Source organism: Enhydra lutris, unplaced genomic scaffold (genome assembly GCF_002288905.1).
Source record: "Enhydra lutris kenyoni isolate GAN:26980312 unplaced genomic scaffold, ASM228890v2 scaffoldscaffold10, whole genome shotgun sequence".
NCBI classification, from domain to species: Eukaryota; Metazoa; Chordata; class Mammalia; order Carnivora; family Mustelidae; genus Enhydra; species Enhydra lutris.
Window position 1 is genome coordinate 22,222,163 of NW_019154094.1, and position 15,298 is coordinate 22,237,460.

The window sequence follows — 15,298 nt, forward strand, 5'->3', positions numbered from 1 at the left end:
AGTGGGGGATTAGGGAAAGTAGGCTCACAAGAATCAGTCTGCAATTTAAGGTTACAGTAGTTCAGAGAAAACTAGATCTTTCTGCTTGATGCATAGTCCCTGTAGAGTACAATATTTCCAAAGCCAATCTGATGTGTGGGACTCAGAGGAAACTGCCACACCAAGTCTTCGCGGACTGAGCCAAGCCCCGGTGGGTACCACAAAGATTTTAAAATGTCAGATATCACCTCTGACAACAGGAAAGGCATTAAGATGTTATCCTCATGATGTACTCCCCAAATCCACCTTGATTTCATTTATTTAAAACAAGTGAGAGCATCGATCATTTAATATCACCGATTCTGCTAGAAATAGTGAGAACATTCCTAGCAGTGGAGCCTGAGGAATAAAATCCCCAAGTGGGCTCCTAAGGAAACTGATGAAGACCAATGTCCTTATTCTGTTGTGTTCTCCCTCAGCCTTACTACTACAGCTCAATGGAGGCTTTGTGTGGAAAACTCTAATAGAAGTAGCAGTCACAGACCCTCTTCCTCCTTTTCAGCTACAGAATGTACATTGTCTCTGTTCCAGGAAGGGAACGTGTTTTGTGCCTGTCCACACACCTGTAGGAACTCCGTCTACATTATGTATCAATCCAGAAATCAAATAAAGCTATGAACAATGTAATATTTATATATGCATAGTGTTTTATAAAAAGATTGGCCCACATACTGCTTTTCATCAATACAGAAAGAGCATTAAGTCCATAGCACACGGCAAGAAATGAGTGAGGAACAGAGAATGCGAACAAGTGCTTAATAATTCACAAAGCAGGCTCACCATGGAGGAAATGATGATATTCAAACCAACTAAAGCTTTAGAGAATTACTTATAGAGTCTCCCATTTTAAAACAGCTTTACATACCTGATTTAGTTTACATTAAAATATATCCCAATGAATCAATTTGTTCCATATTCAGAAATATAAACACATATCACATTCCTCACAGCTAAATTTTTTGTCATAAATTCTCTTTTATACAAGAAAAAAAGGCAACAGTTGTTTTTTTTTTAATTTTTTTAAACAGGCTCTATTAATTATAATTTTTAACTCTGTACACACAATGATTGGCTGGTTTTCTCCATTTTTTTTTTTCCTTTTTCCTTTTTTTTTAACAGTACCATGAGAATAACAGTGATTGACTTGCAAAGTTGTGTGTCTGTATGGAAAATGCAAAACAGTACTACAGAAATACACAATGCATTGTAAGCAGCGATTTGCTGTAGTGGTCCAACAGGTACAAGCAAACGTTTGGCTCAGCTAGGCAGTAATCCATTCCAACCACATCCTGGGGCTACAAGCCGACCCAACCACACCTCCTGTGGGACTGCAAAAGAATGGGTCGTTTATAAAAAGAAAAATGGTTATGCTTTGTTCTGCTATCCAAAGACTCAAAGGACACTATCATGAGGGCAGAGGTTTGCCAACTTGATCTAGAACCACTGGGACTGTGTCTTTTTCCCTTTCAACCATCCTGGAGACTTTTACTATGGTTTCAAAGGGAAATCGGCATCTCTAGGAATTAAGCACCCCCAGACCTCACTTCTTGAAATATCAACAGAGAGGTAACTTCCACCAACACTCACTCCCTGGTCCCCAATTCGGCAAAGGGCAACCTTGGGCTTATGCTACAAAGGGGGAACACACCTTCTGTATGAAGGAGTCTCACAGCTCCCTTGCACTGGGCACACTGTTCCCCATTCCAGCCACTATTCTGCCTGTGATCAGACAAGACAACACAGAAGGTGCTCACTGTCCGTCTGTTCCTTTTAGTAGCTGAGCAAAGCTGTGATGGCACTGCCTTAATGAGATCTTATTAGATGTGGGTGATGCTAATGAACTTGACCATCTGTGCTTGGGCTACTTTTGGGTAATGGCAGCCAACCTTCTCCTGTCCATGCCTTTCTATGGCCAGGGAGAGTACGGAACTGTCTTCTGAACCAACTACGACTTGAGAAGGGAACATTTCTTTGTGCTGTGTAGTTTAGCTATAAATATCCTTCATTTGCAATAGTAGTCTCTTCATACAGTTTAATTTTAGGATCATCGGCAATCCTAATCCATCCCAAAGAATCCTCAGCTTTTACAAATATAACTTTTGCCTTTTTGCTTTTTTTTTTTTAAGAAAAACTCCTAACTACAGTATAGCACTACATCACTACATAACAATCTACATCAAATTAATTAAACTTAATAATTTCCCTTAGAGAAAATGATCAACAGCCCTATTTAACCAGGAGAGAAAAAGATTGCCCCCCAAAAGGGAACAATTCTTGACAATTCTACAGTTTATGTAGAAACAAAATGTATATCCCTTCGGGGCAGCATTTGGCAAATAATTTCCAAAAAAGTATGCATTTAAAAATACTTTCTTTAATATTATACATCAGGCACAACACTTTTCATATATATATATATTTTCTTAGAAGATTTCAAATGCATAAAATGTTTGTTGCTCTTCATAGGATCATCGGGTATTAGACGCTTCACCAGGTAAGAAACTAAATTATTTCAGGTTTGTGACCCTCCTCTTAGAACCTTTGACACGGTAAAGGTTGGAATGTGCCTCAGCGTCTCAGATACTGAGGTCGGTGCTACATTCTTTGTAAGGTCGCCTTCTCTGCTCTGGGGCATGTCTGGAGCTTCGGCCGGCATCCTGTTTCACACTGGGCTCTTCCCTTTCTCGGTGGCTGACTCTGTCCTCCTTGTTCCTCTTCTCCAAGGACCGCTCGCGCCTGCGCTCAGGGGACCGCGCCCGACGGCGGTCGGTGGACTTGGCCCTCCGCTCTGGCGAGCTCCCCCTCCTGCGCTCTGGGGACCGTTTCTGATCCAAGAGTCTCTCCAGGGACCTCCTGCGATGGTTGGGTGAGCTGTCCCTTCTGCAGGTGGGCGAGCGCTCGCGTCTCCGCTCCGGAGAAAGCTCTCGTCTCTTTTCGTGCTTCTCCCTCCTCTCCAAAGTGGTGTCTGCGCTACGGGTGCCTTCTCGGCGCTTCTCCGGGGGCCTCCTCTTGGGGCCGTTGGTCACCATCCGCTCTGGGGGCGCCTCTCTCCGTCCCTCTGGTGCCCTGTCCTTGGGTCTGCAAGCCCCACTGTCGGGTTTTCTAGAAGTTCCATTCCATGTGTGATGCTCATTGGGTTGTCTGCTATACTCTCTGCTGCCTTTTGGGTCTTTCCCGTGTGCCCGCTTTTCCCCATGCTGTGATGATTTGTGAAGATCGGGTGGGTAACTGGACTCCAATGATGGATGCTGTCGGCGGTCGGGGGGCGCTGCCCTCACTTCCGAAACACCTTGTGCACGGGCGGCGGCGGGGCCGTGCCGGTCGCTGCTGGGGTCTGCCAGGAAAAGAAAGGAGAGCCACGGTTTGGTATCGAGGGTCTTTGGCTCCTGTCCCCACTCCCATGCCTGAGGTTTCATTAGTCACAACAAGCAAACAACTATTAAAGCAGTCAGAATCAAAGCCGACTGAATCTTGGTTAAGTTTAACTGCAACTAGCGAAGATGAAAAACTTAGTACTTGTGGCTTTCCGCATCTAGCTACCGATGGCTACACCCCAGACATAGATCATTAAGGAACTTACAGTGTAAGTCACGATTTTAGTCTTTAAAGGCATAACCCAAACAGTGTATCTAGAAGTATGGAGAAGTCCCCATCCCAACTACCTCCTGCTCTTCTCTCCCACCCACCAAGCCCTCCCTCCTGTCCACCCTTCCTCCCGCCCTGCACCCCCACCAAAGAAAACATTCTTTTCTTTAAAGAATACTTGTTTTAATTCGCTTAAAAGTAATCTAGGTTATTGACCTGGAGGGGGATGTGGGAACTTTCTGGGGGATGTAAAGAGGCTATATTTTGATCTGGGTGATTAAAATGGGGATTTACAGAGGTTTAAAAAAAACAAACAAAACAAAACAAAACAAAACAAAAAAACCCTGAGCCGTATACTCAGACTTTAAGCATTTTATGCAAACTACACTCCTTTTTAAAAACACTTTTCTTAAAAAAAAAAAAAAAAAAAAAAACTCCAGGATGGTGGACAAAGGGTGTTCTAGAGGCAACATGGACAGATATGGATGACTCCCAAATGTGACATGTATGTGAGGGTCCATTAAACATCCTCTCTGCCTTTGTGGATTTTATTCAACAACTTTCTCTAATTTGGGGTGAGTTTAAGAAACTATTTGCAAAACATGGAGTTTCCTGACAAAAGGGAGTGGAAGAGAGGTTGTCAGGGGCATGTCTGACATTAGATGGGGTTCAGATAAAGTCTTTCCGAGGCAGCTTTCCTTATGCTACACAAGGTAGCCCCAGCTGCTTCCAGGAGCCAAGGGCTCCCTGCACTTCTTCTTACAACATCAAGATACCTATAGACTTCAAAGCAGAGAAGCCCACGGGGGGGGGGGGGGGGGATAGAGGGGTCCTATTTATTATTAAACTATTTGAAATGACATGGCCAATGTTTTAGGTGGCATCCTGACATTATGAGAGGGCTTTTCAAGGCAGGGATGCTCAGCCAGACACATTATACGATTCCCGGCAAGACACCTGAAATGATGGGCTGCCGACTGAAGGGCAAACCCGGGTGACGGTCATGGAGACGAAGGAATCCCAGGAACTCTTTAAGGATCTTTCATGAGGCAACAAGGTCAACATTAAACAATCTGTTTCGTGAATGATCTCCCAAAACCTAGGGTGGGTTTTAATTAAAAACAGGAAGATAGCCTAGAGCAGGGTTTGTAAACTTTCTGCAAAGGGCCAAAGAGTAAATATTTCTGGCTTTGCCAGCTGTGTAGTTTGTGAGAACTACTTAACTGGACCAGAGCGCAAAGGCAGCTGTAGAACAATTCAGAAAAGAAATGGGTGTGGCCATGTGCCAATAAAACTTTACTTAAAAAAAACAGGCTGTGGACAAGATTTGGCCCTTGGGCTGTAGTGTCCCAAGAGATAGCTGACTGAGTAGGACACGTCACCTTTCTATCGAAGCCTTACCCACCTGGGGGAGGACTCTCTGGGATAGGAGGTTTGCTCTTTCTGAATGGTGGGTCCTAGAATTAACACAAACAGGAGCTTGCAAAGTCGCTTTCAGCTTTGGGTAAGGATAGGTGCTTAGATCACTCTCACAAATCTAACCTTGGGGTTTCTTACGCCTACTTTTTAAAATAAGGGACAGTAAGACTTCAGTAGGGTCGGTGGTGTACTTACAATTCAAAGAATGCAGTGTGCTCAGAATGAATTGCCAAACATATCAAAATAGAGCTAAGCAGAAGCAATGAGGAAATTAGGCCACAGCACAGAAACACCTAGTATTGATTGAGCTACAAACCGTAGTTTGATTATGGCCCATAAGGTAGAAGCAAGCCTCCCCGAGCTTTTCATTTCTCATACATGCAGCGAGATTAGGAGGTATCATCGCTGTAGAAGGGAAGGGCCCAGCACCAAAACAGTCAGAGAGAAAGAGAAAGAGAGAAAGAGAAAAAGTTGAACATTTAGATTCCCTATAACAAAGAGGAAAGAAAAAAAAATCTGCATTTGTTAACATAGGGCAAAGAGAGTTTATTTGTCCAGTTAGACAGTCTAAGGCAACACTCAAATAAGGCTGCAGAGACCGCAATCAGAACAGTGACATTTTCTTAGACAGCCATATAAGGTGACTCGAGAACCCAGACAATGGATGCATCCTTTTTTCTTTTTTTTCTTTTTTTTCTTTTTTTTTTTCAAACAACTGGAACAATGGCAAACCGGCATAGGAGAGCATTAACAATAACAACAAAAGACCAAAGCTCCCTCCCTCCCCCACCCCTGAAGACCGCGGCAGTTAAATTAAGTACAAAAAACTCATTACAAAAATAGCCTCACAGAGAAGCAGGTTCCAATCAAGTCAGAAAAATATTGGAACTTAACATATTATAACCCATTTGTGACTCTAATCGATAGAATTAGAGAGATTTAGTCCAAATGACACATGGAGACATTACAGCAGCACAACTCTGGCATGTTCAACCCTTCTTGGAAAAAATGAGTACTTTAAAGGATCTTTATTTTTAGCCCAAAGAACATTTGTTAGTGTTGGATTTTCATCCTCAGTGCAACAGACATAGGTTTTGAGAAGGTACACAGGTTACTGACGATGACTCTCAAATGAAATATCACATCCAACAGAAGCATAGGGGAGACAGAAAAGGGAGACAATGTTACACAGTTTCAGTGGCATTGATACACCTATGGTCAGAGGTTTAGTACAGTGCACAGCTGTGGCATCTCAAAGTCCAAACACCTCCCCCATGGTTGGCCATATCTATAGGGGCCTCATCTGATGACCTTCCCTCCCCCCACTTTAGGCCCCTCGTATTTTACACCTGTATATGAGGGTCCAACACCTGGGAAGGCTGTCCTTTAAAAGGGTTATCCTTCTCTTTGAGCTGCATCTGAATTAAGGACCTCACCAAGTCCAAAATGCAACTGGGAATTGTGCAGAATGACTTTCGGAAAAGGGGGTGATAACAGATCAATCCCTAATAAAGGGGACCAACGTATATGAGGACCATTCAATCACAGTTTCTATAGAAACTTCTGTAGACCTTTGGTTGGGAAGAAAAGCCCTACATCTAGGGCATAGCTTTTTTTTTTCTTTTTTAATTTTAAACAAGACCTCAAATAAATAGGACATAATCATTATAATATACAATATTTTGCCATCAGAAGACTACGCTACGTAAAGATCATTGCTGTTTACTCAAATCATGTCTACACATATGACAAAGGAACTCTATGTATAACCTGGCTTTCCCCATAGGAAAGGTATAGTAACATGTTTCCCTCATGATGAGCACTGGGAATCTATTTCATCCTTTTTCATCTAAAAACATATGGCTACTATATCAACAGTTTTGTTTGTCTTCTAGTAGTGGGCTCAGGTGGTCTGACTGGGGATAGGGACCAGCAACGGGGATATGCAGAAGTGTCATATACAGCGCACAAAGGAGGTCAGCAAGGCCCCCAAATCATCTCAAAAAGTTCACGCCTCTTAAGCAAAATCATCAAGTAACCAAAAGAGAAAAAAAATAAAGGAGAATTGTGCCTCAACATATCACTCAGGAAACCTGCTTTCCTGCTTCTGAAAAGGAGTATAGTCAGTTTGTGCTAACAATTGGGTCTGAGAAACAGTTTGGCACAGTTCCAACAAACATTCCTTCGCTCTTGGTTGGACTAGACAAAATGTTCTCTCTGATTATCAGAAAGGGGGCTACAAAGATCTTGTCTTAGGCCACGCCCCGGTCCACGTAAGCAAGCAAAAGGATGAAATGTGTAGAGATTTCAGAACAAGCGAGGCAAATAATCACATGGTGCGAAAGGCTGGTGAGACACTGGTGAACAGGGGGAAAACAAAAAGACTTTCCTGCTGCAGTTCTGGAGACAAATTCATGGAGTCATGCCAGGGAAGGAAGGAAGGTTTTCATAGTTTGACCCACCATATTCTGGTACCGAGCCGTCTCCCCGCTTCAGAAACAGACGGACCCTGCGGCCGCCATTCTTAATCAGTTCTATAGCCCGAGAATGCTTCATGTTTTTGGTGGTCTCGCCATTGATCTCTAAAATTTCATCACCAATCTGCCAAAGCAAGAGACAACAGAGTGAGGACATCACAAAGGATCTGACCAGCTGTCAAGGTGCTTTATGCTTTAAAATTCTTTCAATGAGTGATTTACTAAATATTTATTTATTTATTTACTAAGTATATTCCAGAAAATCTCCTGTTGCTTAGGATCCAGCAGTGAAAGAAACAAAAATGCCTGTCCTCATGGAGATGACATGCTAATGGAAGAAAATTAACAAGAAGGTTAGAGACATATGTGTATGTTAGAAAGCATAAGTGCTACGGGAAAAAAAAAATGAAGCAGTAAAAGGAATATTAATTGTTGAGGAAAAGAAGATGTGGTAGGCAGATGCTCTCCTCCTTATATTCATATCCTGTGTCATCTCTTTCCCTTCGAATGTGGGCTGGAAGAAGTGACCTGCTTCTGGTAAATGTGTTGTGATGTCAGCTCAAAGATGAGGTTACAAAATAATCCTGGCTTCTGTCTTATATGCCCCTCTTTTATTTTCCCATTTGTTCACTCTAACGCATGTAGTGAGCTGCCCCTCAGAGGTCATAGTATGGAGATGAGGGAGAGCTAGGGCCAACAGCCCAAGAGGCCCAGAATCCTGCCAACAACCCTGTGAGTGAGCTTAGAAGCAAACACTTCCCCAGGTAAGCTTTCTGATGAGACCACAACCGTGGCTGATGCATGGATGTGGCATTTACTATGTGTCAGCTACTGTTCTAGGCACTGGAGATAAAGGAGTAAACAAGACAGGCAAGATTGTTACTCTCATGGAGCTTATTTTCCAAAAAGCAGAAGAGGAAAAGTACTGGCTTTGAAGATGAAAGCCTTAAATTGGAGTCCTATCACTTACGAGCTAACTGATCTCGCTCAAATCCTTTAAAATCCTGGAACTCACTTTCTCATCCATAAAAGGGGGTGTTAACAACCCATCCCTACCAAGGTGTGAGGACCAAATTGGGTAAGTCACATAAATGTGTCTTGTGAACTATATAATACAAAATACCATGATAATGACAGTCCATTAAATCAGAAACTTTTTTCAGTAAGCAAAGACATGGAAAAGCATACCCCATTGTGTTTAAAATTTAAACAAAAGCAATATATAGTGTCTCTAGTCCTTTGTGCACAAGTCTTGCATATAATTGCATAAAAGAATATGTAAGAAATTGGTAATCCGGTTTGACTTTGGAAACTGTATTTTAAAATATGGATCATTTTCCACTAAGTTTTTATAGCCATATTCATGGTCTACTTTCTCAATTTAAAAAAAAAAAAAAAACTCATTAAAAATTCAATCTGGGGGCGCCTGGGTGGCTCCGTCGATGAAGCGTCTGACTCTTGATTTCAGCTCAGGTGAAATCTCAGGCTCGAGCCCTGTGTCAAGCTGGGCACTTAGCCGGACGTCTGCCTGAGATTCACTCCCTTTCCCTCTGCCCCTCCCCAGCTCTTTCTCTCTCAATAAATAGACAGGTAGATAGATAAATACAGTCCTTCAAAAGCAATCAATCTGAAAAAATTTAAAAAGCGATATTATGCCTTAAGTACAAATATTAAGTTCCCTACCCTTGGTCACTTTTTCCCCTCGTCGCTCTGGAACAATTCCATGCACTTTTTTTCCTTTCTGGACCTGGCTGTCTGCTTTCTTTTCATTTGTAGCAAACTGCTCCCTGTGCATATGCCTCAATCTAAGTGGCCTCTCTATAATGACGACACAATTTTTTTTTTTTAAACCACCTAATCCCTCCCCTCCCCCCACCCCCAGAAAGGGACATATGCATACACAGTAACAGACAGTAGATACCTATACGGAACAGAGTGATCTTTTGGCATTTGAAATTTGCTGCTTTGACTACCATAGAGACATTCATGCCATGGAGATGCTGTGCTGAACTGACCTGCTCCTGAGGCTCAGGTAATACAGCTCGTGACTAGCTGGAGCCTGAATGGAGCTCACCACCCAAAACCAACAGCACTATAAGCCCCTCCTGCTCTGTAAGCATCCTGGTGTACCTTGGATTTCCTGTGAAGTGATGTCCCTGCCTTATGAGATTAAGTATAAGGACTGTGGGACTGGGATTGGGAAAGTATTTACTTCAATTAACTTACAAGTAATTTCAATCTTTCATTTCAGCTACCACCAACCATGCTTTAGGGAGAAATTTATCCTAGGGTGGGAGTCATGCATCTACAGTGTCCTGAGAACAGTAGAAAATGCACTTCTTAGGAACAAGAAGGTTCTAGCCACGTAAGGTCAAAAAGTCGCTGCAGATGACTTTTTTGTCCAGAATCCTCTTCCTACTTACCCTCATCTTTCCACACCTTTCTGCTGGACCATCCTCTGCTAAGCGCAGGACATAGAGGTCCATGTTATACTCTCGGCCCCCTCGAAGACTGAAGCCAAATCCCTTGGCTCCTCTTTCCAGTTCCACAGTGTAAAAATCTTGCTCCTATTTAAAAAAAAACGAAATGCAGTCATTTGAGGTAAGCGTCTTTCTATCTGTCCATATTTCTTCCCATCTCTTCCCAAATATTCTCTGTCAGGGTGATGTGACAAAAAGGCATGGTCTCTACCCTTCTCTTGGTGATTCCCCATGGTTTAGTAAGGGTCATCCATCTTAGAAGGTTGCAGATGCCAATTTGGAAACATTCATGATCGTGCCTGCAGACTGCACACCAACATGCATATACTAAAATTTCATCAGGGAGGCCACAAATCGTATTTGTGGCAGGAAAGGTCATTACATGATACCATCCTGCACAGTGCTGGAAGTTCAGCCTCCATGCCCCACACCTGCAAAATGGCAGCAGTGTCTTTCACTAGGACCCCAACAACGATCTCCTCACACCTGGGGAGGGGCCGCTACCCTGGCTGAGGAGAAGCATGAATGGATTGTTGAAGGCTCTGAGAAGGCCACTCAAAATTAACCCGTTTAATCATCCCCCAATATTTCCCAAATTTGCTTCACCTGCATGTTTGTGCGCTCCCTATTACCACCCTGCGGGACGGGCAGTTAGCTCTGAGCGTCTCACCCGAAACTCACAAGGCTGAGAAAAGCCTTAACCACAACAACAACAAAAAGACATTTTCTTGGCATAAACACAGTTATGAATACCATGAGTAGATATTCACGATTTTGTCTTTCTCTGCTGGCCAGTCCCTGAGGCAATTATGGTTTTTGATTTTGTTTTTTCCCCACCTAGGAAAGGGTATCTAGGAATATTTTTCAAAGGTAGTAAAATAAAATGTCATTTCCTAGACAACTAAATGTGAGTACATATTTAGTACATCCTCTCACAAAAGGTTATTTATTTTAATTGAGAGTATCTTATAAAAGATATCTCATAAACATAGCTTCAGAAAGTTGGAAGGAAATGTGCGAAGCAAACAGAGAAAAAAGAAGAATGGCCCTCACCTGTGTTGCCTGGGGTGCTTTGAACTCAAACTGAGATTCCGGCTTTGGTTTGGTGGTATTCCTGCCAAAGGGAGAGAAATAAATGTAAAAGCAAACCATGGGGGAAACAGGAAGGGAAAAAAAAATATCAGGGATGAGTATCGTCAGGCCAGGAGTTAGTTTTTTCCCTTAAAGCTAACAAAAGCAACTAAAGTTGTGTCTGACCTGGTCTCCTGGGCCCCTTGCTGAGAAGGGGTGTGTGTAGTGGTGATGGTGGCAATCTTCTCTGCATTGGTCAGCAAAGTGGCATTTGAAGACTCTGCAGGGAGAGACAGAGCATAACAGAATGAGGGCCGGGGAGAAGAGATCAAACCAGGAGGGAAGCAGAAGTCCCATATCTGAAAGACAAGTCTGGTTTCTCTGTCACTGTTTGAAGCTGTTCTGACTTGAACTTCTAAACAATGAAGACCTAAAAGAACCGTTCTAAGATCTGTGATATGAGGCATGTAGGTCTCCATTACCCTCCTCCCAAGTGATATGCCCACAGATGAACTGAAGTGTTTGCCCCAGAACATGCTACTGTAGAACTGTGCCCAGAGGACATGTCTCTCCCTCCCTGACACTTAAAAATGGCAAAGTCCCGTCAAAATGCTGCACCACGCCCGCACGGCTTCTCCCCAGAACGGTACCGGTTGATGGTAAAAAACAATAGTAAAAATAGTAAATCTCTACTAATGTTTCCCGCAATTTGTCAGCAATGTTTCGTGAGTCTGCTTGGTTTCCTCGGGTGAATATTAAAATCAGAAGTGTGCTAACATCTTGTTAACTACACACGCACACACGTCTACCTTCTTCCTCACTGCTTCTAATGAAGCACGACTGGAAATGTGGGGTTCTTCGCAGATCTCATCTAGCATCACTGATGGAAGATGAATTCCAAAACTTGCATTAGAGCCAGAGTTTGTAAATATAAGTTGTATAAATCATGAAGCCACCCTAATGTCATGAATATGATTACATTCTTATGGAAATGGACTTTCTTCTCCACTAACCACATTCATAAGCAACTTCATTAATCTCTAGAAGTGTGGAGATCCAGAATTTGAAAACGCTCACAAGCGTGCCCTATAGACTGCACACCAACATGCATATATTAGCATATATTAAAATGTAATCGCTTACATAGTAATGGTTATATAGCCTTTTACTAATTATTTCTCCATTAAGATCAAGGCAGATAGCACGCAATTATGAGTAAGTTGCACTTTTAGATTGACTGTTTGGAACTTGGCATACATTTTCTTATCAAGAAAAATACTAAAGGGGTGCCTGGGTGGCTCAGTGGGTTAAAGCCTCTGCCTTTGGCTCAGGTCATGATCCCAGAGTCCTGGAATCAAGACCTGCGTTGGGCTCTCTGCTCAGCAGGGAGCCTGCTTCCCCCTCTCTCTCTGCCTGCCTCTCTGCCTACTTGGGATCTCTGACAAATAAAAAAAATAAAAAAAATCTTTAAAAATTAAAAAAAAATACTAAATGTGGTCATTAGGTTCTCAGATTAGTCTATGAATGCCTATTTAAATCACAGTGTGCAGTGAATTCTGCAAATTCCTAGGAGTCCACCAGTTCACAGTAGGCACTCTAATGCTTGCAGAATACATATACTCACCCTAATGCATAACAGTTTCTATGGGAAAATGTGTTAAGTAGTCCCACCTGGGATACCTGGACTGCATCTCTTCTCCATTGTAATCCTGAGTGACAGGGCATCCCTGAAATCCCAATTCCTTATGGTCTATCTTCCATTTTAATTTCCTAAGGATATTAACTCAGCTTGGGTCTTGCTTCCTGTTATTTTATTGCATTACACAGTTAAAATCATGGCCTTGAGATCCAATCCCCCTTCCCATTCATTAGCTGTATGCCTTATTTTTTTCATCTGATGGAAGGGGATGATAACATAGCTCTCCTCTTTGATAATAGTATATGGAAAGCTCCATAGAGTATGACATACCATAAGCACTCCATACACCTTTATTGTACCTATGGCCCTTGCTGCCTCTTCTACTTTTGATTTATTATCATGGGAACTTAAATGCTCTCCAAAATGAGAAAGCTGAATTATGATTTTAACAATCTATATTCCACCCATAAAGTCCAGGATGCTGAGAGCTAAGGCACAAGTTTAATAATTAAATGTAACTAGATCAAGTAAACTGTAAAGTGAATCCAATTCATCTTTTAGGACAAGTTTCCCGTGGTCTGTTTAAACCTACAGATTCTGCGGGAAAGGAACTTGTGGTCAATTAAGGATGAGAAATAATGGGCGAAATAGAGGGAAGTGTTTTTCTGTGTCTGTATTTTGTTTTCCCTACAAGCATAATCAGAGCCTATACTATGCCAATGTACCTTGCAACGCCCCCTGAGCTGGGGAGGTGGTGCTCCTCAGGCTTCATGGGAGGCAGCTTAGCATAATGTCCCATTAGGAGGTCAGCTTCCAGACTCAGAATGTCTGACAGTGTGCATCCCCAGCTCAGTCATTTATAGGCTGGGACTTATGCAAAGTCACGTAAACCTCCTATGCCTCAGTTTTCTCGTCTGTCCCTGCAGGACAACAGAAGTAGCCAAGAAAATTCGTGTAAAGATCATCTGAGAGCAAAGTGTTGGGAATAGTGCCTGGCACTTAAAAACGATGCAAAAGATGATTAGCACATTTTTTATTGGGAGTATGTATTTATTACTGTTATTACAATATTAAAACCGTATTATTAGTACATTTTGATGAGTGCAGTTAACTGGCACAACCAAGTGATAAATCTATGTGATTTTCCATAAAGTACACCCACTGTGTCAGAACAACAGACTCAGAGGCCGCACTGCCTATCAATATGATTCACTAGAAGTTTCATCAACCCCTGTATTGGTCCTTTAAAAAAATTAATATTGCTCATTGTAATTAATTTTATGGAGACTCTCTGGGAAATCACAAGATTGTTCGGGCCGTGGGGAAATCATAATCAGGATACCAAAAAGTACGTTTCCTTGTAATTAAAGTGATTATAATTACTGAATTGTGCAGGAGTTCCCCTTTTGAGTTCTTGTGTGTTTTCGGTAGCTAGGGTTTTTCAAGGCAGATCAGGTCCCATTCTGAAACGGTTTTTTGTTTTTTTTTTTTTAAATTTCTGTGCTTTCATGAGTTGATGAGTTATGACAGATAATCACTCAATACACATATAAATAGAATTCTTTTATTAATGTTCCTCCTATCTTTCGCTTGCTATTTTCTGCATATTTATATGCAAATCTGTTTTGAAGATTAACTTTAAGCATTTAAAAAATTAACATTTATATGCAAATGATTATTTGAGCACACTGAATTTTCCTCCTATTGCTGTATTTCTTAATCTCTGAGCCACCACCATTTCTTGATAGTTTACGAAGTGCCAAGCTTTGTGCTAAGTGCATTTCCTTTTCATTCTTACAACTCAATGAAATTGGGGCAGTTATTCCCCCACTTTACAGATAGAGACACTTAGGTTTAGGAAGGGTAGGTAACATGCCCAAAGTCATCCAGAGTCTTATTCCCACTGACAAGGGAATTGTGTGTCAGTATCAAGGAAATCCTATCTAATTGGTTGGTGTGTTCCTTTCAAAGAAGCAGTGCCTTTATCTTACTGCATAAATACCACCAACTATCACAGCTTAATTAAAAAACAAAATACTTGGGGCGCTTGGGTGGCTCAGCGGGTTAAAGCCTCTGCCTTCGGCTCAGGTTATGTTCTCAGGGTCCTGGGATCGAGCCGCATATCGGGCTCTCTGCTCGGCAGGGAGCCTGCTTCCCTCTCTCTCTCTGCCTGTCTCTCTGCGTACTTGTGATCTCTGTCTGTCAGATAAATAAATAAAATCTTAAAAAAAAAAATAAAAAAAAAATACTCTGCTTTGACTCAAGATTTCATGAGCCATCTTCTAAGCACTTAAATAATTTTTAGCATACCCCGGATTTCCAGGATGCTTTTATATCAATAAAGTTATACTTATTTTTATTAAACTTTCAAGTCTTCATTTAGAATTATACCAAGACTTTATGTGTTGAAATTCTCTCTAGCTTTTTAAAATACAGAGATAAAGGCCATTATCACAGATCTACAGCTCCATCCCCAAATAAAACCTGCTCCATAAAACAAGGGCCAGATAAAAGAGCCTCCTCCAGCACAGTTATTATGAATGGATGTCAATGTATTTGACTTTTAAAACTTCAAGATACATGGACAG

At 41.9% G+C, this 15,298-nt stretch overlaps 1 protein-coding gene across 3 annotated transcripts in view; it reads right to left on the reverse strand.

The window, feature by feature from the left end:
• Nucleotides 1-2,360: 2,360 nt before the first annotated feature.
• Nucleotides 2,361-15,298, reverse strand: part of LOC111144009 (membrane associated guanylate kinase, WW and PDZ domain containing 1) — a 633,428-nt gene continuing 620,490 nt past the window's right edge. Inside the window, exons 20-25 of one of the 3 annotated variants that reach the window (XM_022498069.1) lie at nt 11,258-11,351; nt 11,054-11,114; nt 9,944-10,087; nt 7,506-7,644; nt 5,360-5,448; nt 3,314-3,373 (exon numbers count right to left, since the gene is read on the reverse strand). In XM_022498069.1, the coding sequence (XP_022353777.1) occupies nt 3,314-3,373; nt 5,360-5,448; nt 7,506-7,644; nt 9,944-10,087; nt 11,054-11,114; nt 11,258-11,351 (587 nt within the window). Of the gene's footprint in view, nt 3,374-5,359; nt 5,449-7,455; nt 7,645-9,943; nt 10,088-11,053; nt 11,115-11,257; nt 11,352-15,298 lie in introns of those variants that run through there. The other 2 variants (XM_022498068.1, XM_022498070.1) reach the window with 2 other exon arrangements.